The following is a 27,479-nucleotide window of genomic DNA, read 5'->3' as shown; positions in this document are numbered from 1 at the left end:
TCAGAATTTTTTTTCAACTTTCTCTAGTCTTTGTTAATACTTTGATTCCAATGTTCATCTTTGGAATTTATGTGTAAAAAATATATTTTACCTTTTTAATGAGCTAGGGATGTGGGCAACTGTCTCATTCAGCAAGAGCTAATTATATACGATACAAAGCTATCTTTTGGTTTATATATCTGACCTTCAAGATTTTAGGCAGCTTATTATTTGATGAATTTAAATATCTGCTCTGTTTGAAGTACATGAAACAATATTGCTGTAGTATGTGCATGTTTTTCTTTGCTCAATCTTTTTTTAAGTAGATAACAGTTTACACACTGAAAGGTGAGACTGATTCTTATCGTTTGGTCCTTGGACTTCTTAGAAGGCAGTTGTCAAGGAATTGAGTTAGATAGCAACACTCACCATGGTGTAGGCTGAGCTCTAAAACTAGTAGACATGACAGTGATCTCCTACTCCATCTTCAGGAGCAGTGTTGTTTCAAACAACAGTGTGTGTTCACTCCCTCTTTCTCTAGCACTCACTCACCAGCTGTGTTTTAACTGTGGCCATTATAGTTGCATGTAAAACCTACTAAAGCTACTTGGAGTAAAAGGAGTGGAGTTATAGACAGTCTCGGGCATTCTCATGGACATTCAGAAGTAGACAATGAGATATAGTTGGACCTCAGAGAAACTGGAATTAGAGTGCTGAAAACCAAAACCACACTTTTCATTTTGATGTGGGAAGAGTCTCCCACATCTTCTTGTGAGTATCTCAATGCTCATCCACTCCTTCCTTCTCTCCTCCCTTTGTCCATTTTTTCTGTATATTCATTGTATATTTACTCCAGTGTGGATGTTTGCCCTGAATGTACATTGACTCTAATGTCCACCACTATCTGGCACCTATCCATGTCAAATTCTTTTTGTTTTTTCAAGTATTTATTTATTTTGAGAGAGAACACTTGCACACATGTGCATTGGGGGAGGGGCAGAGAGAGGGAGAAAGAGAATTTCAAGCAGGCTCCGTGCTGCCAGTGCAGAGCCTGATTTGGGGCTTGAACCCATGAACCATAAGATCATGACCTGAGCTGAAATCAGGAATCAGTTGCTTAACCGACTGAGCCATCTAGGTGCCCCCCCTGCCATGTCAGATTCTTAAGAGCAGAAAGTTGATTAGCGCAGCTCAACTTTTAGAGCAGAGGCACCAAGTTATAAGTCAAGGGCAAGCCAGAGAAATGACTGTCTTTGGATCAGGTATCCATCCCAAAGCTAGTCATCTGTGGCTGGGGTGTGGGGATAGAGGTACATGGCACATGGGCTCACCTTTTCAGGAAGGCTTGAGCAATGTGGGCAGTTGCAGAGCCTGTCTATTGCACTTACACTCACAAACTTTATTCCTTCCTGAGTTTTTCAGATGCAGCAGGACTAAATATCTAACCTCCCATCTACACCCACCTCAGCTCTGACACTCCCATCTCATTTCACACTACCAGTCTGCAGATGTGTTGTGTCCGTTCTCATGTTATTTGCTAGCTCTCTGCTCTTCTACAGTCAGAAAGCTTAGGTTGCTAATCCCAGGCTTCTACATGTGACAGATATCTGTTTCTCTTTTTTTGCTTCCTGCCACTTTTCTTTCTGTTTGGCTCTTCAGGCTACTGTGACCACCCTGTACTACGAAATCTCTGAGAATGATTCTCCTTGGGATTACATAGGCCCTTGGCTTGGCTGCCCAAAAGATGTAAAGATTAGTTAAATTGTTAATTACATTCAGCTACTTTATGTTCCACTAGTATGCTACAGGAGTGCTTCTCTAACTTTCAATGTGCACATGAAACACCTGGGGATCTTGTTAAAATGCAGTTGCCTTGGGAGCTGTCATCGGGTTTGAGACTCTGCATTTTTTTTTTCAACGTTTATTTATTTTTGGGACAGAGAGAGACAGAGCATGAACGGGGGAGGGGCAGAGAGAGAGGGAGACACAGAATCGGAAACAGGCTCCAGGCTCTGAGCCATCGCCCAGAGCCTGACGCGGGGCTCGAACTCACGGACCGCGAGATCGTGACCTGGCTGAAGTCGGACGCTTAACCGACTGTGCCACCCAGGCGCCCCGAGACTGCATTTTTAACAAGCTCCTGGGTCATGCTGCTGCCCATGCTGTTAAAAGAATGATACTTGCAGTAGAAGGCTAGATTGTGAAGTGCTGTGCCCTTACTATAAATGCAGCCTTCTGTATAGGAGACACCATGCCCAGGTGTCTTTGTATGCTCTTCCATGTTCAGCAGTGTGCCTCGTATGTGACGTAATTCAAATGTTGCTTGGGTCATTGAACTAGGCACACATGAAATGCAGGGTTTTCTATGCCTACTTTTTTTTTTTTTAAGTGAGTGTTTTTTAAAAAAAAGTGCTACTGCTAGGAATTTACCCAAGGGATACAGGAGTACTGATGCATAGGGGCACTTGTACCCCAATGTTTATAGCAGCACTCTCAACAATAGCCAAATGATGGAAAGAGCCTAAATGTCCACCAACTGATGAATGGATAAAGAAATTGTGGTTTATATACACAATGGAGTACTACAGGGCAATGAGAAAGAACGAAATATGGCCCTTTGTAGCAACGTGGATGGAACTGGAGAGTGTGATGCTAAGTGAAATAAGCCATACAGAGAAAGACAGATACCATATGTGTTCACTCTTATGTGGATCCTGAGAAACTTAACAGAAACCCGTGAGGGAGGGGAAGGAAAAAAAAAAAAAAAAGAGGTTAGAGTGGGAGAGAGCCAAAGCATAAGAGACTCTTAAAAACTGAGAACAAACTGAGGGTTGATGGGGGGTGGGAGGGAGGGGAGGGTGGGTGATGGGTATTGAGGAGGGCACCTTTTGGGATGAGCACTGGGTGTTGTATGGAAACCATTTTGACAATAAATTTCATATATTGAAAAATAAATAAATATTTATTTACTGAATTTAAAATAAATGTTAATCTAACAGAGGGCAAAAAAAAAGTGCTAAAAATCAGTTACATCAATAAACATTTCTTTAGGATCTGATTATGCAATAAACATTTCTTAAGGAGAAATATAAGGAGAATATTACAGTTCCTGTCCTCAAGGAGAACACTGGTGTGTTTACCACTAACTCTAATATATTTTTACTGGAATTGTGGAAATGATTTTAGAATTGTAGGGGTAGCAGTTAAGGTAAATGAGCCTGTTTATGCTGCTAGCAATTTGACCTTCTGTAATTTAGAAGTCATTTTTCTATACATACAGTGAGGTTAGTGGAGTTATTGGGATGTTTATGTGTGATAATGCATATAATAAATGTCGTCACAATAAATGATCACTCCTGTTTTATGAGTAATGATGGTGGAATTAAGAATAATAGCAGTAATATTTAAGATAGTTTTTATTATCCAGCTAATTCACTCTAGGAAAATACTTTGTCCCTCGCTTTCTTCTCCAAGTCCATATATTACCCTAATGTGCGATTTCACTTTGTAGGACTTATCTGCAGTTTAATCTTAATATTGTTCTTGTTTAAAGTTTAAACTTCAAGGAACATGCATTTTAAGAATTCAGTAGATTTCCCTTGGTACAAAACTGTTCTAGGCACTACCACAGAAAGATAGAAAGAAAAAGAAACATGTTTTTCTACACTGCAGCTGGTTAAACCCAAACTGTTATTTTTCCCTTCACTCTGATGTCAAAAAATTAATATGATTAAAGTGTTTCTCTATACCTCTCTTGCCATGTTGGATGGGACAGAAAATACATACGTATACACAAATTTACATGCATATATACGTAAATTCACAAGTGAATAAAAAATGTGTTAAATAATAATATCATCTTTGGAAAGAAAGTAAATGGGATATGCAGTGAAAGGAATATTGAAATCACAAGTATTGGCTTAGATCTTATTTATAAATGATAAGCATCCACATAATGAATAACATCTGTATTCTTCAACTAAGGCCAATAAACAGATATATTGTACTTCCCACACAAAATAGAAAGCAGCTTGCAATAAATGAACAGTTTTTCATTCATCATACACTCAATCCATTTCTAGAATAAAACTGACAGACCATCTTCTTTATCCCCACATAAAGTAGAGTATCACCATGAGCTTCCATGAAGAAAAAGTTGGTCAGGGCAACAAATGTAGCTGTTGATATAGTTGCAACTGTTTGAAGAAGTCTTCAGGAGACTTACCTTGTGAGAGGTTGGCACATGAGCCTCTGAATCATAAGTGTTACCAGCATCTTACTGAAAAGAAGTACTTACAAAGAAGACCTTAGAAACAAACATTTAGAGTTGACCCTTGAACAACACAGTTTGAAATGCACGGGTCCCCTCATATGCCACTTTTTAAAATAAGCACAGTATATACTGTAAAAGTATTTTCTCTTCCTTTTGATTTTCTCTTCCTTATGGTTTTCTTTTCTCTAAGAGCTTACTTTATTCAAACAGTACAATATAGAATACATACAACATACGAAATGTGTGTCAGTTGCTGTTTATGCTATCAGTAAGGCTTCCAGTCAGCAGTAGGCTATCAGTAGGTACGTTTTGGGGGAGTCAATAGTTACACATGGATTTTTGACTGGAACAGAGGGTCAGTGCCTCTAATGCCTGCATTGTTCAAGTATCAGCGATATTATTCTTCCATTACCTAGTTCTTTTTTCATTACCTATGTGACCCAGATGTAACCCAGATAGCAGTTCCCTGGATTTCTTGATGTCCTCCAGTATACCAAGGTCAACTTGTTCTTTAAAATACAATTTAAATGAACTCAAATCACAGCCTCACATACAAGAAGTTCCCAGCATCCCTCCCAGTATTTTTAGCAGTTTTACTTGGAGCTTACATCTCTCCTGGACTCCTTTGCTTCTGAGTTCCTTCTCATGTTGATTTCATACAGGAAAAAAGAAACTGAAATACCCCAGGCCATATATGTGTGTGTGTGTGTGTGTGTGTGTGTGTGTGTGTGTATGCAAAATATATATACATATATAAACATATAAATATAAACATATATATACAAATATAAACATATATATGTATATATACATATATATATATATATTTTTTTTTTTTTACATCAAGTTGGGTAATGCAAGTGAAAACACTTCAAGAGGTACAAAGTGCTATCTAGGGGAGGTAATAATCTTCCTAAATGAGATAGTGACATAAAGCATCGTGAATGTTCTAAGAGCAGACCAGAAGGGAAAAACTGAAGATAATGAAATAGCATCTGCTTGTTTCATCTGGCTGAAAATACAATAAAGGGTGAAGTGCTGACTAGATTTTGAAGTCAATTAGATTGTCTGTGGGTTATAATAATAAAGGAAATTTACCCATGGAAGTTTAAAAGGGAATGAACAGCCAAAGTGAGTCATGTGATTGCAAGAATCCAGAAGAGTATTCCACACCAAAAGAGAGAAGGGTTGCCAGAATACTTTGAAGCAGGGTGAGGCAGTAATTACAAGGAACACATTTTCCTTACCGTCTTAAAGACAGCAGATCCACATGGCCTTTGTCTCATTTTCTGGTGACTGCCAGGTCTGCTCTTGAAGCAGTAGCTGCCAGGGCACTAATCAGCTGCTTTCACAGCTCTTGTGTGTGCCTGGCTCTCAGTCTCATTACTTACGTTACATTCAGTTTTCCCAAGAATTTGTTCCCAGCCTCCTTTCAGAAACTATTTCTAACATGGTATTCACTGTTTCCTAACTCTGCACATCACTCTCATGTAGTGTAATCCTCAAACTACCTGGATATACTGTATCTCTTAATCGATTGGACTGAAAGAAATTTTGGTAGGTGAGGTTCATTTGTTGTTGCTATTGTTTTAAGGGCAGAATATACTTCGTTTATCTTAGACACTTTTCTTTTAAAAAATTTTTTTTTCAATGTTTATTCTTGAGAGAGAGAGAGAGAGAGAGAGAGAGAGAGAGAGAGAGAGAGAGAGAGAGAAAGCAAGCAGGGGAGGGGCAGAGAGAGAAAGGAAGACACAGAATCTGAAATAGGCTCCAGGCTCTGAGTTGTCTGCACAGAGCCCAATGCAGGGCTCGAACCCAGAAATTGCGAGATCATGACCTGAGCCCAATGCAGGGCTCGAACCCACAAATTGCGAGATCATGACCTGAGCTGAAGTCAGATGCTTAACTGACTGAGCCACCCAGGTGCCCCCATCTTAGGCACTTTGCATTATATGTCAGAAGCTTTATTCTATAGCACTAGAAATCCCTTTTTGAAAATGTGGAATGACATAGCTCGTTCCACCTACTTCCATGGACAGGATCACGGAAGTGTGGAGTCCCTGACTGCTGTCTGCACTAAGTGGCTTACCTTTTTAGCCCTATCTCATTTGCAAGTGTCTCATTTGATAGCGTTATAGAAGAGTTGTCTGGCTCCCTAGACCCAAAGAAAGGTGATATGTGCATAAGGCAGATTGTTGGGGAAAGACCGACATGGAGTCACAGCTACACAGAAGTGGGCACAGGCAGGGCTGTGCAGTCTAGCAGTGCTGAAGTAGCCAAGAAGGCAGGAAGTGCTGCGACAGGACTAGGCATGCTGTGGAGCCAAAGCCCTCCTCATCAATGATCTGGCCTCATTTTGACCATGTGGAAGACAAACTTAGGGTGCTCTCAGCAGCCCAGGACTCATGAGAGGCCATGATTTGTGTGCCTCTGAAGAATATGGAGCAATGGGTCACTTCAGCATTGGTTAATTTTCCTGCCCCCTTTTCTGAAAGAACAGGCCAGCTTGGCCAAGGCATCAAACAAGCAGGGAGAATTGCAAAGGAGATTTTTAAGAGCTGTGGTGCATAGAGAATTCCCTTCTCTTCCCAAGAGCCACTGCAGACTTGCCTAGTTTCTTATAACTTCATAGGGGTCCACTCTGCCTCTTTTAAGCAGGATAGTGTGCCATTCTTTGGGGTTCTGGTTTCAAAGGTTGTCTTCTAAAGGAAAGGCGAGTTTGTTTTTTTTTAATTTTTTTTTCCAACGTTTATTTATTTTTGGGACAGAGAGAGACAGAGCATGAACGGGGGAGGGACAGAGAGAGAGGGAGACACAGAATCAGAAACAGGCTCCAGGCTGTGAGCCATCAGCCCAGAGCCCGACGCGGGGCTCGAACTCACGGACCGCGAGATCGTGACCTGGCTGAAGTCAGACGCTTAACCGACTGCGCCACCCAGGCGCCCCAAAGGCGAGTTTTTCAGAAGGCACTTCAAGTAGAGATGTGACAACCAAATGTGGTCAGCCGCTGGGAATTGCAGATGTTGAAGAGTCAAACCTATGCTATAGCACTTGGTGCAAAATGTTTATTACTGCTCGAGCACCTCACAATAGCTTCAGTAACCCCATTTTACAGACTGAAGTTGAATTATGATGACATTTTTCAAGGTAGAGCGAAAGCAGTGAAGTCTGTATGAGTTCCTTTGTCAGTATCTGTATTTTTCTAAACAACTTTAGGCTGGTCTCTGGCAGTGAATCCATAATTCAGATGAAAACAATCGTTTAAAGCCAATGTATGTAAAATGAGTAGCCAACATGACTACTATTTTTAGTGCAGAAATATATTCAAGATCAAAGCCATTGGTGTTTGCCTGTTTTATTTAATCATACGCCTTCTACCTGGAAGACACAGGTCTTGTGGCATAAAGATGAGTGTGCAGGGAATGATTCAGGCTTTGTGCGTCCAAATTAAATTCTAAAAGCCAGGATATTCATCATCCTGACATCTCTTTGCAGATGCAGGATGTGTATTGAAATATCTCTTGAAATGTGTCTTGTTTACTTAAGGAATACATTTACCAGATCATGTTAATTAGAAATAATACCTGAGTAAGGTCTTCAATAATGTATCTCTTTTTAAATATAAAATGGAGGCACTATTTTTCCCAGTTGCAAGAATGGCTGTTTCTCCTGATTTTCCTATACTTTAGATTTTGAGGTGTCCTTCTGACTAGTTTATGTTTTTTTCAGAGTTTTGAGTTTTCTTGAGAATCCATTATTTTTGGCTGTATGTAATCTAGGTTTGTAGATATTATGTATTAAAAATGGAGAAGTCAGAAAAAGATATTTGAAATGAGACACTCCATACTATTAAGATTTCTTATAATTGAAAGTATTATAGTATTATTTTTTTTATTTTTTAAAGGTTTATTTATTTTTGAGAGAGAGAGCACAAGCAGGGGAGGGGCAGAGAGAGAGGGGGACAGAAGATCTGAAATGGGCTTTCACTAACAGCACTGAGCCCAATGCAGGGCTCAGACCCACAAATTGGGAGATAACGACCTGAGCCGAAGTGGGACACTCAACCAACTAAGCCACCCAGAAGCCCCAGTATTATGTTGTAAGAGGTATGTTCTTTATAATACCTCAAAAGCACAGTTTTAGATATTGAGAACATATTTTTAGCCGTCCTCCATTTTGACATTTTTTTGTGAAAGATTTGATGTAAAGAGCAAGAGGATTTTATGACCAATGAGTAAAAATTTCCAGTTAAAGCGGTGCCTGAGTGGCTCAATTGGTTGAGTATCTGACTTCTGCTGTCAGTGCAGAGCCTGCTTTGGATCCTCTATCCCCCTCTCTCTCTGCCCCTCCCCCACTTGCTCTGTCTCTCTCAAAATAATTACAGTTAAAAAAAATTTTCCAGGTACATCTCAGAAACCATTTTCCATGGAATTTCAATGTTACAAAATAAGTAGTGAAAGCTTACCTTGGACCTCATTGATCTAAGTAAACTCCAGAATCATAAATACAATTGTGTAGTAGAACTTCTAAGTGGAAAGTTGTCATCATTTTCAAGAGAATTAATGGCTCTTGGAGGTATGTATAACTTAGAAATGACAAAACTGTCATTCACTCAAAAAACAAGATTGTAGAAATGACAGAATGAACCCTAGGAATCCTCAAACATGCGTTTATTTGTTTTTAATTTTTTTTAACGTTTATTTATTTTTGAGACAGAGCATGAATAGGGGAGGGGCAGAGAGAGAGGGAAACACAGAATCGAAAGCAGGCTCCAGGCTCCGAGCCATCAGCCCAGAGCCCGACACAGGGCTCGAACTCACGGACTGAGGGATCGTGACCTGAGTTGAAGTCAGACGCTTAACCGACTGAGCCACCCAGGCGCCCCAAACTTGCGTTTAAATAATGCCTCCTTGGGGTGCCTGGGTGGCTCAGTTGATTGGGCCACCGACTTCATTCAGCTCAGGTCATGATCTTGCAGCCTGTGAGTCCAAGCCCCACGTTGGGCTCTGTGCTGACAGCTCAGAGCCTGGAGACTGTTTTGGATACTGTGTCTCCCTCTTTCTCTGCCCTTCCCCCACTTGCACTATGTCTCTCAAAAATAAATAAAAACATTAAAAAATTTTTAAAAACAAAACCAAAAAAACAATGCCTTCTTTTTATGAGGTCCTCAATAAGACCTTGGTCTCCATAGGCCAATAAGACAGAGCTAGAAAAGTGAATGTGAGTTTCTCAAATTTATTTTGCCATAACCTTTGTTGAAGTTTTCTGAGCACCTCAGGATATGCGTATTCCACAGAACCTACTTTGTGAAGCAGTGGGCTGGATTTAATCGGGTAGCCTGTACTCAAACCAAGCTTCAATTTGGCAAATCAAAAATTTGCTTTTGCCAACATTTAGATACAAAGAGCTAGTGTAAAGTGATGATGTAACCCATTCTAAATTTAGAAACGTGTTTATTGAAGTTGTCTGAGTTGTCTTGTCTCTTCTGTCCTCCAGGTGTTTCATCCCAAACATCTATGCGGCTCTCTTCACTGGGGCTCTTGTTCCTTTAACGTGCCTTGTGGTAGTGTTTGTGGTGTTCATCCATGCCTACCAGGTGAAGCCACAGTGGAAAGCATATGACGACATCTTCAGAGGAAGGACAAATGCTGCAGGTTTGAAAGGAACCCTTTTCCCTTTTTGTACTTTTTAGATGGGAACTTTTTAATGGTGGGAAAATGTCACTGAATAATGTTTACCAAAAAAAAAAAAAAAAAAATGGAGAAAAGTTAGACTCAGCTTCTAGCACTGAAGCCATAGGTTAAGCTATGGCTCTCCAGTTTCACCTGCTTCTTGGCACTTCCTGACATGTCTCTTTCTTCAGGGTGCCATAGGTTTTATCGCTGGTTCCAGTTTTGTCCTTAAGATACTCGTGTTCAAGGGGCTCCTGAGTGACTGTCGGCTAAGTGTCCGACTTCAGCTCAGGTCATGATCTCACGGTTCGTGGGTTTGAGCCCTACATCAAGCTCTGTGCTGACAGCTTAGATTCTGTGTCTTCCTCTCTCTGCCCCACCCACTTGTGCACTCTCTCCCTCTCAGTCTCAAAAATACATATATAAATGTAAAAAAAAAGTTAAAAAAAGATACTTATGTTCCAGGAGCGTTTGGGTGGCTCAGTCAGTTAAGGGACCAACTCTTGGTTTCAGCTCTGGTCATGATCTCACAGCTTGTGAGATCAACGCCCGTGTTGGGCTCTGTGCTGGCAGCATGGAACCTGCTAGGGATTTTCTCTCTCCCACTCTTTCTGTTCCTCCCCTGCTTGTGCTCTCTTTCTCTCTCCCTCTCTCAAAATAAATAAACATTTTTAAAAATTTTTTAAAAAGATACGCATGTTCAAGTCAGTGCCTCACAGCCTTGGGAACTGCTTCCCCGGGCTTTCTTCAAGCCAAGCAAGAACAGCCTGTGTTCAACCTGTGAAATCGATTCATTTCTTTCAGCTTCTGAGCCTTCATCACAGACAGCCCTCCCTAATGCTCATGAGTGCTGTATTTTGCTTGTGGGGTTTTGATTGTGCTGACAGATGTTTAAAAACATATGTGATGGGATAGCTTCATAACTGGCTACACATGTCTGGTTACTTAAGAGCGCAAGTCTTTCCAGCGCAAGTTGGCTTTCGCTGCAGCTCATTTTTTCCCTTTGAATCATACTTAACACAGGTTTTTATGACCTGATTCTTTTTTGTTGTTGTTGTTGTTAGATTAGAGTCTCTTAGGAATTTTCTTAACTAGGAACAGTAACCATACACCTTCATAGAGAAAATTCTCTCTAAATTGGTGTCAGTGATGGGGATATTAGAGAGAATCTTGTGATCTGGGGATGGGGGAGCCCTCTTAGGCCAATGAAAAAGTCTCCTCTTTTCTGAATTTTTACAGATCTAAAGCCAAATGAGTAAGAGGAATTCTTCACATTTTAAGTGCTTTCCAAAGTTTAAGCAAGTTACCATATACAAAGTCCCTTGAATAGTATCTAATACATTATTATCAGCTCAACAGAAATTGTCACAGGATGAGAAAAGGAGACCCTCTAATGTATGAAGAGACTTCTAGTTCCTGAAATGGATGAGGGAACACATGAAAATATTTCCTCATGATATAAAGAGAAGGAACTTCTTGATGTTAGTTTGTGAGGTAGTTTGTAGGGTAGCTGTTTCTAGCCAGCTCTTGTCTCCCCTTTCCCATTTAGCATGCAGTCATTGTGTGGGCTGAAATTTTATATAACGTTATGATTAATCTTAACTTTTTAATAGAAGAAGTAACATTCAATGTAGAAATCCTACTTTTTCATGGGGCATAGGATTTATCCAGAAACTGTGCTTTTTTTCAACTTGGGATTCATTTTAGTAAAATTAATATTCTCTTCAGAACAGAAAGTTTGTTTTCTTTTCCCAAATGATAAGATTTGTTTTGTTTTCTATATGATATAAAAGTGCTAGTGTTTGCATGTTTTCAACAGTGATAATATAAGGGCCTAACCTAATGAGTTAATTCTTTTTCATGGCTAACTACCTTTTGGACATGATCCATCATGGATACAGTAGATAATAATACTCCAATTATCTGAAAAACATAGCCCTCAAGCATTAAACATAATGCTAAAAGCTTCAGCATACTTGTTTCTCAACTAGGGAAACCTCTCGTGCAATGAAATATTAATAGAAGCATTGTTCTGTTGTAGCTTTTCAAATAAAAATACTATTATAATTCTAATTCCCCTATTCCCATGTCAATTCAGTCTAATAGTCATTATTTCACACTTGGACTCTTACAGTATTTTCCTGACTGGCCACTAGTTGTAGTCTTTTTCTTCCCTATCTCGTCTTCTCAGATATGTATATTTCAGAACTGTAAAGTAGGTTCCCTGACTCCAGCATTACAGTCACTTGTTGTTCTCTCTCGTTGCCTGAGAGAAGTCCAGTCTCTTTAGCCTACAATACAGGAGTTCCTATAGTCCACGCACCAGGCCATCTTTTCATCCCCAGTTACTTAATATTTATCCTGCCTTCTGACCATCCCATGTATTTTCTCTTTCCTAAAATTACCTGATACTGTCATCTTTGGTCATGTAAGGAGACCTCTGCTCTGCACTCTTCATCAATAGCTGACAAAACCCATGTGTTTAGTAAGTAATATGAGAAAATGTGGATGAGAGAGAGGTGGAAGACATTTATTATCCTCCCATAATCTTCATTAGCTCCCTAAAACTGTCCAAAATAAACCCATCATTTCAGTAAAAATAGTATGCTAGATAAGCACAAGTGAATTCCCCTAGACCCTCCCTTCCAAGAAGGTACTACTAAGTTTGAGGTGCCTGGGTGGCGTAATCGATTAAGCATCTGACTTCCGCTCAGGTCATGATCTCAACAGTTCGTGATTTCATAGTTCACAGTTCGTGACATTGCAGAGCCTTCTTGGGATCCTCTCTCCCCCTCTCTCTCTGCCCCTCCCCCATACACTCTGTCATTCTCTCTGTCTCTCTCTCTCTCAAAAATGAATAAACTTAAAAAATTTTTTTTCTAAAAGTTCCCAACATGCTACCTCTTCTCCGAAGCCTTTGCAGTTGCCTCTTCACAGAACCACATCAAATAAGAATTGCTCCTTTCCCCATCTCTGCCTTTAAAGCTCGTTGTCCCTATAGCCATTATAGCACTTATCATAGAATGAAATGGTGACTTGTTTTGGTGTGTGTGGTTGATTTCCTTAATAAATGATGAATTCCTGGAGGACAAGGACCATTTATTATTCATCTCTATCTGTATCAGCACAGTCTTGTAAATTGCTCAGTAGATAGCAGGAGCATAGTTAATATTTGTTGACTAAATGAATAAATTAATAATCATAAATGTACCATAAAATCTTTTAGGTATGGATCTTTAAGCTAAATATAGCATTAAAAAGAAGAGGAATCTGTTGTGTCATCAAAAGTAAAAATTAAAGGATTTACCTCATTGATCTCATTGTAGGTATCCCTTTGAAAGTTATTATCATTGGGACTGTAATTTTTTTCTTGACTTCTGTGATTCCCTAAAATATGCATTCAGCTTTGACTGCTGGCATGATCTTTTATATTTTACTTGCAATGTACTGTAACCACCTCCATTTGAATACGTTCCACTTAATTCAAATTCAAAATTTCTAGAAGAAAAAGAAAATGTCTTCTCAACCAAGGAGCATGTGATACTGTTTGAATCTTTTGGCTAAAATTCCTTTGCATTGACCTGAAGAGTGTCCAGTCAGGATGGCACTGTAAATTCATTTATTGTCCTCTGCCCTACTCCATAGAAGCCCTCACCTGGGACGTACAGACAGGATATAACAAGAGAAAATATTTTTTAAAGGGACATGTCTTTGGGTCAGAAATAGAACAGGAACACAAAGTAATAAACTGGGCTGAAGCCATGGACCCAAGGTTTTCTGGGTCCACAAGCCAGTGGATGTGGGAGTATCTCCACTGATGGGGGAGTGAATTAGGAGCTAAAACATTTCACCCAAGGCAAGTAGACTGGAGCAGTAGCACTTGCATGAAACACCTGCCACAATAACTTGGGCTTTGGGTTACAGGAATTTGGGAGGCCAAGGAGAAGGCAGACAAAGCATTTGATCTAGTACCTGGCCCAGTTTTCCAGAGTTTCCAGACTGTATTGCTATCATATCCGCATGTCACTGTAGGGGCTGGAGGCCCAAGACACAAAACTAGTTCTCCTTGGATAGGAGAGCTGAGTGGAGGCAACCATAAAATCATTAGAAAAACACAGACAGACAAAGAGAGTAAAGCAAAGGAACAAATGTTTTCTACTCAAGATTAGCTGAAGTATAAATGTTTCAGACATTGGAAAAAAACCAACAGATAGCCTTTAAAATCAGCAATCAAAAAGATGAATTTAAGCCAGAAAAGAAGTTTACATGTAGAATAAACTATAAATAAGTTTGATAAGTAAGTTAGGATCCCTGAAAATACAGAGCAGGAATCGTCAAACTGTGGCCCTACTGGCCACTCACCTTTCCCCATTTCATCTGTTCTCTAGTATCTTCATGGAGATCTAATTTACCTGCAAAATTTCATCTGTTTAAATTTACATTTCAGTGGTCTTTAGTGTATTTATATAGTTGTGTAACTATCACCATAATCTAATTTTAGAACATTTTCATCACCTCAAGAAGAAACCCCATATCCATTAGCAGGCATTCCTCTTTCTACACTTTCCTGAGCCCTAGCTAATCATTAATCAACCTTCTATCTCTAGAAATGTGTCTGTTCTGGACACTTCCTGTAACTGGGTCATGGAAGATGTGGTCTTTTGTGTCTAGCATCCTTCATTAGCATCATGGTTTCAAAGTTCATATATGTTATAGCATGTAGCACCACTTAGTTTTTTGGTTGTTTTGTTTTGGTTTGGTTTTTTGACAAATAATATGCCAGTGTATAGATACACTACATTTTCATTTTCCATTCATCAGTTGATGGACATTTGGGTTGTTTTCACCTTTGGGCTATTAAGAACGCTGCTGTGGACATTCATATACAAGTTTTTATATTAACATAGGTTTTCATTCCTCCTGAGTATATACCTAGAAGTAGAACTGCTGGGTCATATGGCAGCTCTGTTTCACATTTTGAAGAACTGCCAAAGTATTTGCCGAAGTGGAGGTGCCTGGGTAGCTCAGTCTGTTAAGCATCCAACTCTTGATTTTGGCTCAGGTCATGATCCCATGGTTCATGGGATCGAGCCCCTCAGGCTCTGCACCGACCCTGTAGAGCCTGCTTGAGCTTCTCTCTCTCTGCCCCCCCCCCCCCGCCACTCGCACATGTGCGTATGCATGTGTGCATGTGCCCTCTCTCTTTCTCTCTCTCTTAAAAAATAAATCAACATTTAAATAAATAAACAATTTTCCAAAATGGCTACAGTGACCTGTTTTTTAAGTAAATTTTGTTTGAAACTGAGCCACACCCATTTGTTTGCATGGATCCTATGCTGCTCTCACAATGCAGAGTTGAGTATATGTTGCTGCAACGGAGACCGTGTGGCCTACAAACCCTAACATATTTACTATCTGACCATTTACAGAAAAAGTTGAACAGCTGACCCCTGATATAAAGAAACATATATCCACTAAAAACATTTAAACATGAAAAACAAAAATAGATATAAACAATATAAAAACAGGCAAATATGAAAATGAAATAATTTCAGAAATCTTGGCAATGAAAAATATACTCTTTGAAATATTGAAATATCTTGACATTTGAGGTAAACCTAGATGAGTAACAGAGAAGAGGAATGAATTAGCATCTGATGGTAGGATTGAGGAATTCACCGAGGTCATGTGCGAAAAAGAGAAAATATGAAAACTAAGCTAAGGGGTATGAGAACACAACACAAAAGACAAGAATATAGGGAATGGAGAAAAAGAAGATTTGAAGAGGTAATGCTTGAGACTTTTTCAGAATTGAAAAAAATGAACACAATTACACATAAGGTAAACATTGTAAAAAGCAGGGCGGGGGGAGGTGAGAGAATGCTGAGAAGTCTAGTATATTAGCAAAATATAAAGTACATTTTGAAAGTTCCCATGTCTGTATTTTTGAAAAACTGGAGAATGAGCACCTTTTCTTCGCTTCTCATATTCGGTACTGTTATGAGCAGCACCAGCCCCACACAGGAGTTCAGATGCCACCTTGCAAACACATGCCACTAAGCTCGCTGCAAACCTGAGCTCTAAAAGCAGCACACAAACTCTTCTCTGCTTCTCTCTGAGAAACCTGCACTTTTTACACCCCATGTACACTAATGCCTGAGGAGGAAGGCAGTTCTAATTAGTCTGAAGCATATCCAGCTTGGTTCTGCAATTCCAAGCATCTACGAAAGCAGCCTTTTTTCCCGAAGCTCCTCTGATCTCATGGTGTATAGTTTAGGTATATTTTGCCTTGCATTTTTTAACTGGATGAGCATTTATAGATATATTAGATGGCAGCATGAGAAATGTATTTTTCAAGTAGTGAATCAAGAGTTGACATCACTTTTAACAATGAGTAAGATGCATTATGAGAAGGAAAGGTCAATTTGTAGTTTCCTTACAGCCAAGCTGGGTTTTGTGTTCAAGTAAATGGGATGGCTGTGATTATTTACTTACTGTAGAGTTTTAGGTTTGGTAAACAGATGTGATAAGTTAACTCCAGCATCAGACCTCTTTGACTACCTAACGAGTTGGCAGCAGTCATTTTTTTAGGCCTGGAGTCTTCTATATTCTGTAGAACTGTTCTCCAAACTAATCACTCTTATGCAGATTAGATGTATCGGACAACTGGAGCAGGTTTAGGTCAATCTACTGCATTTGGTTATGATTACTAAGGATCAGTCCCTTTACACTTTGTGTTCTGAGTGCATTTTTTGCTCCTGATAGCCCTTTATTTCAGAGTGCAGATAAACTCAAGGAAATCTAAAGGAAAGAGGAACAAAGAAGGAGTTGCCAGTGAATACAATACACTCTGTGCTGTAGTCTCCCAAAGACGGCTACAGTCCATCCCTTCCCTTTCTGAGTGTGGTCTGGGGCAGTGCTTACAGCTTGGCATTCTGTGGCCCTTTTGCTGCCAGACCGCTGTGAACCAAATTTTCGACGGTCAGTGGCTCCTAATGAGAATCACTGGCCTCCTCCTCCTCCCTTTAGTGGGGTGAGTGTGCAGTGAGAATGAGTCAGGAAAAAGGTATGTTCCCTGAACTAAATTTCAATGTCTGAAACAGCGTTTTAAACAAAGCCTATAATTTTAGGGTTTGGTTTTGATCTCTGGCAGTGATAAGCTTGTCTCTCCTTTTAGGCTCATTAGAATTTACTGGTTCTTTCTGAATCATCATCCAATTCCAATGTGAAGAATGATTCATGGATCAGGGAAGGAAAATTAATTTGAATAAAAAGAGAAAGTAGGTGGTTACAAATCCCTTTCTTATAAAAATCCCACGTATGTTTCAGTATATTACATAAAGGTGGCTTGATCCAGCTACCTGTGGATAGCATAAATCTGAGGTGTGTGGCATCTCTGGAACTATAATGACTACTTCTCTACTTGGGAGCATATTTGAGGATGAATGCTTCCATTTTTTTTTTTTTTTCTGAAACTCCATTTCCTCATACTTAGGGTGAACAACAGTAGTAAAATAAATAAAGATTCCATTGCAATTATGAAAATCATTGAAAAGTTGTTATAATGAATATAATATATAATAATATATAACATATCAATATATAATAATTAGTTAATATATACTATTCATTACATTAATATATAAATTATTAATATATAATTGGTTGTTATTACTATATGATATAATTAATGTATCATCCCATACACCCTAAAGTTGAGTGATTTCTTTTTCTCTCTGGACATTTTGAAAATTCCAAAAGGAGTTTCAAGAAACCCAATGAAATCCAAAGGAAAAAGAAGAAAAGGAAAGAGCTCCTGGTAAATGCAATACACTGTGTATGGTATTCTCCAGAGATGGCCGCCCTCAGTTATTTCCCTCCCTTTGCATATGTGCTACTCTTCACATAAAGCAGTAGAGCCTTTCCCCTCCCTTTAAATCTGGACTGGCTTTGGACTTGCTTGGACTAGTATAATATGATGGCAGTGAGGCCGTCCCATAATGGGCCTAGCCTTTAAGAAGACTAGCACTTTCGGCTTCCTTCCTCTTGGAAGTCAGCCACCAGAAGTCCAATTACTCTGAGACCACCATGGCGTTAGGAACCCCAAGCTAGTCTTGCGGAGCAGCCATGTGAATAGACATGCTTGGCAAGTTGTTTCAGGCATCCCGGCTCTGATTCCAGACATGTGAGTGAAGATGCCTTCTTGTAGTTTCCAGCCTGAGGAGACACCACACAGAGCAGAAAAACTGCCCAGCCCAGATTGCAGGACTGTGAGAAATAATAAACTGTTTTAAGCCACTAGATTTTGTAGCGGTTTATCATGGAGCTGAAACACTCGGGTTCTGGTATCCTTATTATCCTCACATCAGAATTCTAAGTATGTCACTGTCACTTCAAATTTTATTGCTTGCAGCAACATACAGGGTTTATAAATGTGAAAAATATATATATATATTTTTTTTTTTCCTAAAGCAAAATTAAGGCTTCCACTAAAGCAAAGTAAAAGTAGTCTTGCCTAGTGACAGTATGTGCTTAAATAAGATCCAGAATGACCAATATAACAGGTTTCACACATCCTTGGCAGTAAGCTGCTTGTCTGCAGTCTACTCCCAGGTCCAGTGCTGAAAAGAAAATAAAAAAACAGTTCCTGGGGACCTAAGGGAAACCCCAGAGCTTCTCACTACACAGTAAACAGCTCTTCCATTTGAGCTAGAAAAAGCTTTGTGAGCACAGTTCATTCTTCCCACATTTGCCAGTAGTGGTAGGGAAAATCCAAAAGACTAAAGAAACATTGTGGATGCTCCTTCTCTATGTAGTTTATATCTATGACCTCAGTCTTCAAGGATTCAAATTAGAAGTCTTTGAATCTGAAAGATGATGTATAGTCACTGAATGTTTTCTGCAGGCTTTGATAATGCTTTTAAAAAACTAGAACAATAACATCAGGAGTTAGTTTCCTAAGGCTTAGGATATCTGCATAAAAAGTAAGAAATAAAGGGCTGCCTGGGTAGCTCAGTCGGTTAAGCATCTGACACTTAATTTCAGCTCAGGTCGTGATCTCATGGTCATGATTTCATGGTCATGAGATCGAGCCCCACATGGGTCTCCCCACTGGGTGTGGAGCCTGCTTAAAATCCCCTCTGCCTCTTTCTCACCACACAGGCTCTCTCTCTTAGATAGATAGATAGATAGATAGATAGATAGATAGATAGATAGATAAAGATTTAAAAGTAAAAAATAAAATGATAGAGTTGAGAGCTTAAATTTCTGTTTGAACTCTTGATTTACACATGTAACCAAAGGAGAAAATGGACTGATGATTTGTAGCAGAGCTGGGTCTTTCTAGAACTCAAGTTTTCTTAATATCTTTATCTCAGTGAACTGCCCTTTACCTAGTCTCCTTGAATACTAGGAGGATAAGGGCAGTTCTCTACTGAGGCTATTTCAGTATCAAACTGCTCAATTTGCATATGTTTTCTAGGTGGAAGAGAGCAGTGAGCAGAGATAAGATAAGGTTGGAAGGAACAGTAAGAGCTGACCTACATATAAGTAGCAGGTATGAATTATGCCCTGGTGATCATAATCATCCTCAGCACCAGTGCCAAGTAAAGCTCACCATGCTAGACACTGAGCTAAGCATTTTGTATATATTATCTCAATTTTTACAAGAATCCTATGAAGCAGGTATTCTTATTCCTGCAATCAGACAAGGAAATGAGAAGCTTAGAAAACTGTCCAAGTTATAAAGCTGTTAAATTGTGCAGTTGCGATTAGAACTCTCAAGGTCTCCAGAGATGCTGTTACTGCTAATGCTAGCATTTCACCCCTTCCCATTTTGGTATCAAAAGTTTCATTGTAGGGCACCTGGCTGGCTCAGTCAGTGGAGAATGCAACTCTCGATCTCAGGGTTGTAAATTCAAGCCCCACATTGGATGTAGAGATTACCTAAAAATAAAATCTTTAGGAAAAAAAAAGTTTCATTGAGAGGCACCTGTCTGGCTCAATGAGTAGAGCATACGACTCTTCATCTTGGGATCTGTGCTCAAGCCACACGTTGGGTGCAGAGATTACTTTAAAAAATGTTTCATTGAGGGGCACCTGGGTGGCTCAGTCAGTTAAGCGTCTAACTTCAGCTCAGGTCATGATCTCACGGTTCGTGGGTTCAAGCCCCGTGTTGGGCCCTGTGCTGACAGCTCAGAGCCCGGAGCCTGCTTCAGATTGTGTCTCTGTCTCTCTCTTCCCTTCCCTCACTGGTGCTCTGTCTCTGTCTCTCTCTCTCTTTCTCAAAAATAAATATTTAAAAAATGTTGTTAATGTTTCATTGAGAAAAACGTGTAAACATTAAATTAAACCTAGAAAACACAAGCCCATAAAATTATTAGACTCCATTCCCCGGAACGACTTTGAAGTGATCTGGTCTGACAGATTGTTCCTTCAATTTCTAATTTCCAAGAAACACTGCTCCCTTTTTTTTTTAATTTTGAGAGAGAGAGAAAGATCATGAGAGCAGAGGAGAGGGGCAGAGGGAGAGAGAGAGAGAATCTTAAATAGGCGCTATACTTAGCTCATCGTGGAGCCTGATACAGGGCTTCATCCCGTGATTCTGGGATCATGACCTGAGCCAAAATCGAAAGTCAGACGCTCACCCGACTGAGCCACCCAGGTGCCCCCATATAAAGTCTTTAGTGTACTCTCTGAAACATATTAAGCATTCAATATGTGTTGGTATTTTTATTACCATAACAACTCTTTCAATATGTAATTGATATGGAATACAGTTGGATATGTAACTCCTTTGTCCTACATGTTTTTTTAAATGTCTTTCAAATATGCCTCCTTTTTTTTTCTTCATGGTTATGCCTGGTGTATTAGCTCAGGCTGCCATAACAAAATATCATAGACTATGTGGTTTAACCAAGAGAAATTTATTCCTCATGGTTCTAGAGGCTGAAAAGTCCCACAGTCTGGGTGCTGGCCAATTCTGCTCCTAATGAAAGCCCTCTGCCTGGCTTACCATGGCCATCTTTTTGCTGTGTCTTCACATGAAGAAAGAGAGTTCATCTCCCAAGCACACTAACCCCATCACACAAGTTCTACCCTCATGACTTAATTACCCCCTCAAAGTCCTCATCTCCAAATACCATTACATTGAGGGTTAGGGCTTCAACATACAACTTTTGGAGGGACATAATTTAGTCCATAGTACCTGGGTTATATCCCTCATCATCTTTTACTTAGACAATTGCAACTGTTTTGAGACTGATATTCGTAATTCTTATCTGTCCCCGTTCTGCACTGAACAATCTAAAAAGTGAAAATTGATCACATCATTTAAATCATCCAATAGCAATTTTTAGACTATAGGATAAAAGGAAAATTCCAGAGGCGCCCAGGTGGCTCATTGGGTTAAACTTTTGACTCGGTTTCACTCACATCATGGTCTCACAGTTTGTGAGTTCGAGCCCCACGTTGGGCTCTGCACTGACAACATGGAGCCTTCCTGGGATTCTCTCTCCCTCTCTCTCTCTCTCTCTCTCTGTCCCTCCCCCTCCCCCAATCATGCGCTCTCTCCCTTTCTCAAAATAAATAAACTTCCAAAATATTTTTTTAAAAAGGGAAAATTCCACCACTTCTCCGCACAAACTCTTGATTTACTCCAGCCATACTTCACTAGTGCAGTTGCCTAAAAGTGATGTGATTCCTGGTAAATCCGGACTTAAACAACACGACTGAATTCACTGTCACTTGCTGAGTTCATCAGTTTTGGTGACCAAGGAAGGTCACTTGCTGAGTTCATCAGTTTTGGTGATCAAGGAAGAGAGGGAATTGCATCGAAACTAATTTCCCTCTGGATGCACATCATGAACAGACTGGGTGTCGCTGGAAGATATGGTCAGTGTGGTATTCATATGGTCAGTGTCTAAGAGCATCACAGTGGCATTGTTGCTTAGATGCATTGCATACTCTTTGACCTTCAGTGTGGTTGGCATCTCTTACTGACAAACACATAGCATTGCCGTGCCTCAGTTTGACCCAGAGAATCAGTGAAACTTTCCCAATCGTTTATAATTTTTATACATAGGCTAAATGAGTTTCCCATATATTTCCTTGGCAGTTTTTCTCCAAATAAATAAAAAAGTTTAAATTTTAATTTTCCTGGCATACTTCACTCTTTTTAAAGGACTTCCCCCTCTCCTCAAATCCGTCTTTATTTATCCTGGAAAAATTACCAATGACGCATTTCTTTCTTCTCCTTTGAAAGCTACATAAAACAGTTATTCATGTTTATTGCTTTGATCTAACAGCACATTCTTTTTTTTTTTTTTAATGGATGACTGAAGTCTTCCATTTAACTGTTGGCTGATGAAAATACAATTTCTTATATTTTTTTAATGTGTCTCTCTCAAATTTGTATTCAGACAGTTGCCAAAAACATATATAAAACTCTACTAGAGAATATAAAAATCAGTTTTCAAGGCTGTTTTATCTTGGATTATTTATGGCATTGAGAACATTATATTCCCCATTGACCTGCTCTATGAGCCACCTCAGTCAGTGTTAATGTGGTGATCCTGTAATACACCTGAGTCTCTCTAGTCAGCCAAATCCCAAATTCTTAACTGTAAATTCCATTCTTGATTTGCAGCTTTTTCTATTTATTGTTTATTGCCATTCTCATTATTTAGAAAAAGTTCCAATTTATTATCCCATATCTACATAGGTCTTTAAAATACATATGGTTACAAGATCCCACATTAATCAACTGGTATGATATTAAAGAGGAGATCCAGAAATAAAGGAAAATAGGGCTGATAAAATTAGGGAAATAGGAAGTAGGGATGGGTAATCTGGGGAATTCAATTGCATTGTAAACTTCTTTTAAAATGTATAGTTGGTGGAGTGCCTGGCTGGCTCAGTTGGTTAAGCATCTGGCTCTTGATTTTGGCTCGGGTCATGATCTCACAGTTTGTGGGATCGAGCCCCATGTTAGGCTGTGCGCTGACAGTGCTAAGCCTGCTTGGGATTTTCTTGCTTCTTCTGTCTTTGCTCCTCCCCCATTCACATTCCACACCCTTTCTCTCTTTCTCGCTCTCTCTCAAAATAAATAAACTTAAAAAAAAAAAAAAGGTATAATTGGCACAATGTCTGTGATCATAATGCTGTACTTAATAGTTTGCATATTATAAAATCCAGGAAGTTGAAAATGGCATCTTTGTAAGTGGTTTCTTTTCAGAAAAGTACCCCATCACCATATCAAAAGAGAAGTTTGGGTTTCATTGGGCCAGGAAGCAGTAACAAACTCAGTCTCATCCTTTCACACAAGTACTTTTTCAGTTACCTTACCATAAAAGATCACTTTCCTTACAACCAGTTACAAGAGGCCACTCCTTCCAATTTACTAGGATGTCAAATATATTTTTGCTCTCTTGTGTAAGGTTACTATGTCCCTGGGTAACACTTTTTCCTATGTTTAAATCTATGCTTTTTGCTTAGCCTTCCTTTTCATGGTGCTGTGGTTGCCGTCCCTCATGATAGCCTCCTTTCCTAGTCCACAATCTCCCTTTCCACCTCTGAACACAACTGCTTTCTGTCTCTCTCTCCCAGTTCTTTGCTCCTACTTGTTCTTCATTCTCACTGTGACCTCCCTTCCCTCAACCTTGTGATGGGACAGTCCCAAGAATATTTTCACTGGCACTTTTGATTTCCTCACCAATTTGGCTCCCTCCTTGAGCAATTTTGCCCATCACTGGTCCAGTCTATGCCACACACTTGTCTCCTTGTTATTAACCAATTAGTGCTACTCTGTAGTGGAAACGAGTTTATTGTAAGTGACCTTAACTGAGCCACCTCTGCATCTCAAAAATCATTTGGATTATCTTTCATTGATCTTTAAGTAATCTTTGAAACAGATTTCACTGCCCCTAAGTTTTGTGCTTAATATCTTCTACTCTTACTCTCTGCAAGGTGTGAACACAGCGTGATGCTGTCTCACTAACCTGTCCTTATTTTTATCTGATCATTTATCTTTGTTGCCTCCCTTCTTTGCCTCTTTCCTCCCATTTTAGGTAACTCATTTTCACCAAAGCTAACCTTCTGGATTGTGTCCTTTATCTGTTTTTCCTTTTCTTAGAACTTGTTTCATTAAATTGTCCACAATCGCCTTACCTCTTAAGTATCTCCCTCTCCTCTGGGTCTCTCCTCTCCGTCTAAAAACATGCATCACTTTTCACTGACTTAAAAGAGCTTAGGGGTGTCTGGGTGGCCCAGTCTGTTATTAAGCATCTAACTCTTGGTTTGGGATTAGGTAATGATGTCACAGTTTGTGAGTTCAAGCCCCACATCAGGCTGTGTGCTGGCAGCATGGAACCTGCTTGGGATTCTCTCTACCCCTCCCCTCAGTTCTGTCTCTTGAATGAATGAATGAATGAATGAATGAATGAATAAATAAATAAATAAATAAATAAATTAGGTTACCCACAATGCCTTATCACGTTACTTCCCTGACTCTCTCCTTCACCAACCAGTTTCTTGAAGAATACTACTGCCTGTACTCCTCACCTTCTGTTCACTGCTAAGCCTTGAGACTACATTGCTTATTCTCTTTCATTCATCACCTATATAACTTTGGACACCAGATCTACTGACCTCTCTCCTCTTGTCCTTATCCTACACTCTTCCACATAGATCAGTACTGATAACCACAACTTAACTGAATATAGTTCATCTCCCTTGGTTTTTATGATTCTCTCTTCTTTTTTTCCTGTGAAATCCCAGGCCATGCGTCATTCTTCTTGAGATTTACAACTGTGGAGTATAAATGGTTTCTAGGGATTGCTTTTGCCTTTTTCATTATCATAGTGGTAATTTTCAAATCTGTCAGCTTGAGCCCAACTTCTCTTCCCAACTTCTTCCCTATCTTCTCTCTGAGAATAATATCTTGTCCTCAGGAAGTACAAAAATTGTCATTGGCTTTGTTTTTCTGCCTTCCCCAACTGCTCTGATCTCTATGTTATTCTTTCTTCTTCCTTTTCTTCTTCCTTTTAATCCTTTTCTTATTTTCCTAACTGAAGCCTGTGCAATTTCTTTTAACTCCACAGTCATAGACTTTTAGGTCAATAGTTGTCAAATATGACCAATTATCAAAATTAGACTTTCAGAGGGGTGCCTGGGTGGCTCAGTCAGTTAAGCGACCAACTTCGGCTCAGGTCATGATCTCACAGCTTCTGAGTTTGAGCCCTGCGTCAGGCTCTGTGCTGACAGCTCATAGCCTGGACTCTGCTTTGGATTCTGTGTCTCCCTCTCTGTCTGCCCTTACCCCCTCACATGCTGTCTCTCTCTCTTTCTCTCAAAAATAAATAAACATTTAAAAAAATAATTTAAAAAAAAATTAGACTTTCAGAGGGACACCTGGCGGGGTTAGTCGGTAGAGCCTGCTACTGTTGAGCCCAGGGTTATGAGTTCAAGCCCCACATTGGGTGCAGAGCCTAGTTTAAAAAAAAAGTCAGATTTTCAAAAATGATGCTTTTAATGAGTCTCCCTGCAGACATACTGAATTAGAATCTTCAGTAAAGTCCTAATATCTGCATAATTTTGAAGTTTCTCATTGGTTTGTGATTTGGGGGTATGACTAGATTCTATTTCGGTAACATTTTTGTGTCGTCTCCTTTGTGGTGGCCTCTCCTCTGCCGTTCCCTTGCCTCAGGCCTTCATTATCTCCCCCTTTGACCACAGCAGTAGTTGCCTAACTGGTGTCCTTGCCTGCAGCAGTCTCTCCGCCAATCTATTTACTTTCCTTTGAGATTAAGCTTTGTTTTGATAAGGCCACACCTCTTTCTCAGAAATTTTAAATGGCTTTCATTTCCTATAAAATAATTCTGTATTGCTAACCTAGCCCTCAAGATGCCTTCACCATGTAGTGCTACAAACATTCTCCTCATTAAGCACCTTCTTTGACCTTTAATTCCAATCGGAAAGACTAATTTACACTAATTTATGCATTTGCCTCTTGTGGCTCTCTTTTGGCTGTTCCCAGTACGTTAATCTCAATACTTAACGTGCTGAAATAGATCTCATCTTCAAGGCCCACCTGAAATTCCTTCCCCTTCTCAATACTATCAGTGGGAGTTAACTGCTGCCTTCCCTGGGTTTTTTTGTAACTTGGTCTCTCTCTTCTAATACTTATCTTCTACCTTTTAGTATAGGGTGTGTGTGTGTGTGTGTGTGTGTGTGTGTGTGTGGGAGTGGGTGGGTGGGTGGGTGTAGGTGTGTGGGTGGGTGGGTGGGTGTGTGCTATTTGAAGGAATATGCATATGTAATTCATCCTCTTATCTGTCACATTTTATCTAATATATTTTTGATGCTTGCTAAAACATATTTCTTGAATAACAAGCAATAGCCAAAATGTACATAACACTGTTCAAAGTGTTGCGCATTTCAACCATTTAATTCTCCCTAGATACACAAGACGTTATTTGGTAGATACTAATATGATTGTCACTTTACTGATGAGAAACTTGTGTCTCAGAGCAGTGAAGTGACTTACCAAGGTCACACAACTGGTAAATGGCCTTCAAGTAGTCTGACTCCAGAGTCCTTGCTCATATAGCTGCAGTTCTGCCTTTTTTATGAATAAATCCCACCCAATCAAACTCAGTGCCTGCTTTTAAAAAAAAAAAAAAATGTAATTTGCCAAGGGCCCATATTCAAAACAGATCTTTTTCTTTTAATGGAATTTGACAGAAGCAAATTATAAAATTTATTATAAATAACCTCAGGAAAGTAAATGTGATTTATAATTAGGATGCACCAATTTACAGAAAGAAGTAGATGTTGAATTGGAGGAAAGACTGAGGTTGTTGAAGAACAATTTGAAGCCCTATTGCACAGTTCTATAAAGATAGTGTAAATCAGTGTTGTAAATTAACAAGTCATTGAAATGAACAATTTTTGATCCTTACACTCATTTAATTATACAATTTCTAAGAAGTGTGGTGATTTCCTCTCTCCTGAGAAAGGAGAGGGAAATTCCAGAGTATTTGCAAATAAACACTCATTCTGTGGTTATATTAAAGCTGCTTTATCAACCAGGAAAAAAAATTTTGGTTTTTTACAAACGCGTTTCACAAAATTCCACCTGGTTAAAAAAAAAGAAAGTAACAAATGGATAGAAACAAACAGAAACTGTAGCAGGACCTGTCTAGTAAAGACAGAATCGAATAGTAAAAATGTCTCCTTTTGGGGACTTGGGAAGCACAGTGGCCAAAAAAAACTGTATGGCTGCTCTTTCGTTAGTCTTATCTACTAATGCCAAAACGATGGTACCTAGAGTTAAATAAAATTCCAATGCTCTCACTCTTTTTTTGCCCCTAAGGAAGGGAGATTTAATTTTAAAAAATTTTATTTGAGTATATTTGACACACAATGTTACATTAGTTTCAGGTGTAGGACATAGTGATTCAGTTTCTCTATACATTATGCTGTGCTCACCACAAACTTAGCTACCATCTGTCACCATGCAAGTCTATAAGTATCATTGATTACACTCCCTATGCAGT

At 39.4% G+C, this 27,479-nt stretch overlaps 1 protein-coding gene across 7 annotated transcripts in view; it reads left to right on the top strand.

Moving 5' to 3' along the window:
- ADGRV1 (adhesion G protein-coupled receptor V1) overlaps positions 1-27,479 on the top strand; it is a 607,523-nt gene that overhangs the window by 500,893 nt on the left and 79,151 nt on the right. For 6 of the 7 annotated variants that reach the window (XM_040448735.1, XM_040448763.1, XM_040448752.1 and 3 more), the window contains one exon: positions 9,749-9,906. In XM_040448735.1, the coding sequence (XP_040304669.1) occupies positions 9,749-9,906 (158 nt within the window). Of the gene's footprint in view, positions 1-9,748; positions 9,907-12,197; positions 12,205-22,401; positions 22,518-27,479 lie in introns of those variants that run through there. The other variant, XM_040448771.1, reaches the window with a different exon arrangement.

The sequence above is a fragment of the Herpailurus yagouaroundi genome, unplaced genomic scaffold, assembly GCF_014898765.1.
Source record: "Herpailurus yagouaroundi ecotype Mexico unplaced genomic scaffold, PumYag 29, whole genome shotgun sequence".
NCBI classification, from domain to species: Eukaryota; Metazoa; Chordata; class Mammalia; order Carnivora; family Felidae; genus Herpailurus; species Herpailurus yagouaroundi.
This window is presented reverse-complemented; position numbering and strand designations above follow the sequence as displayed.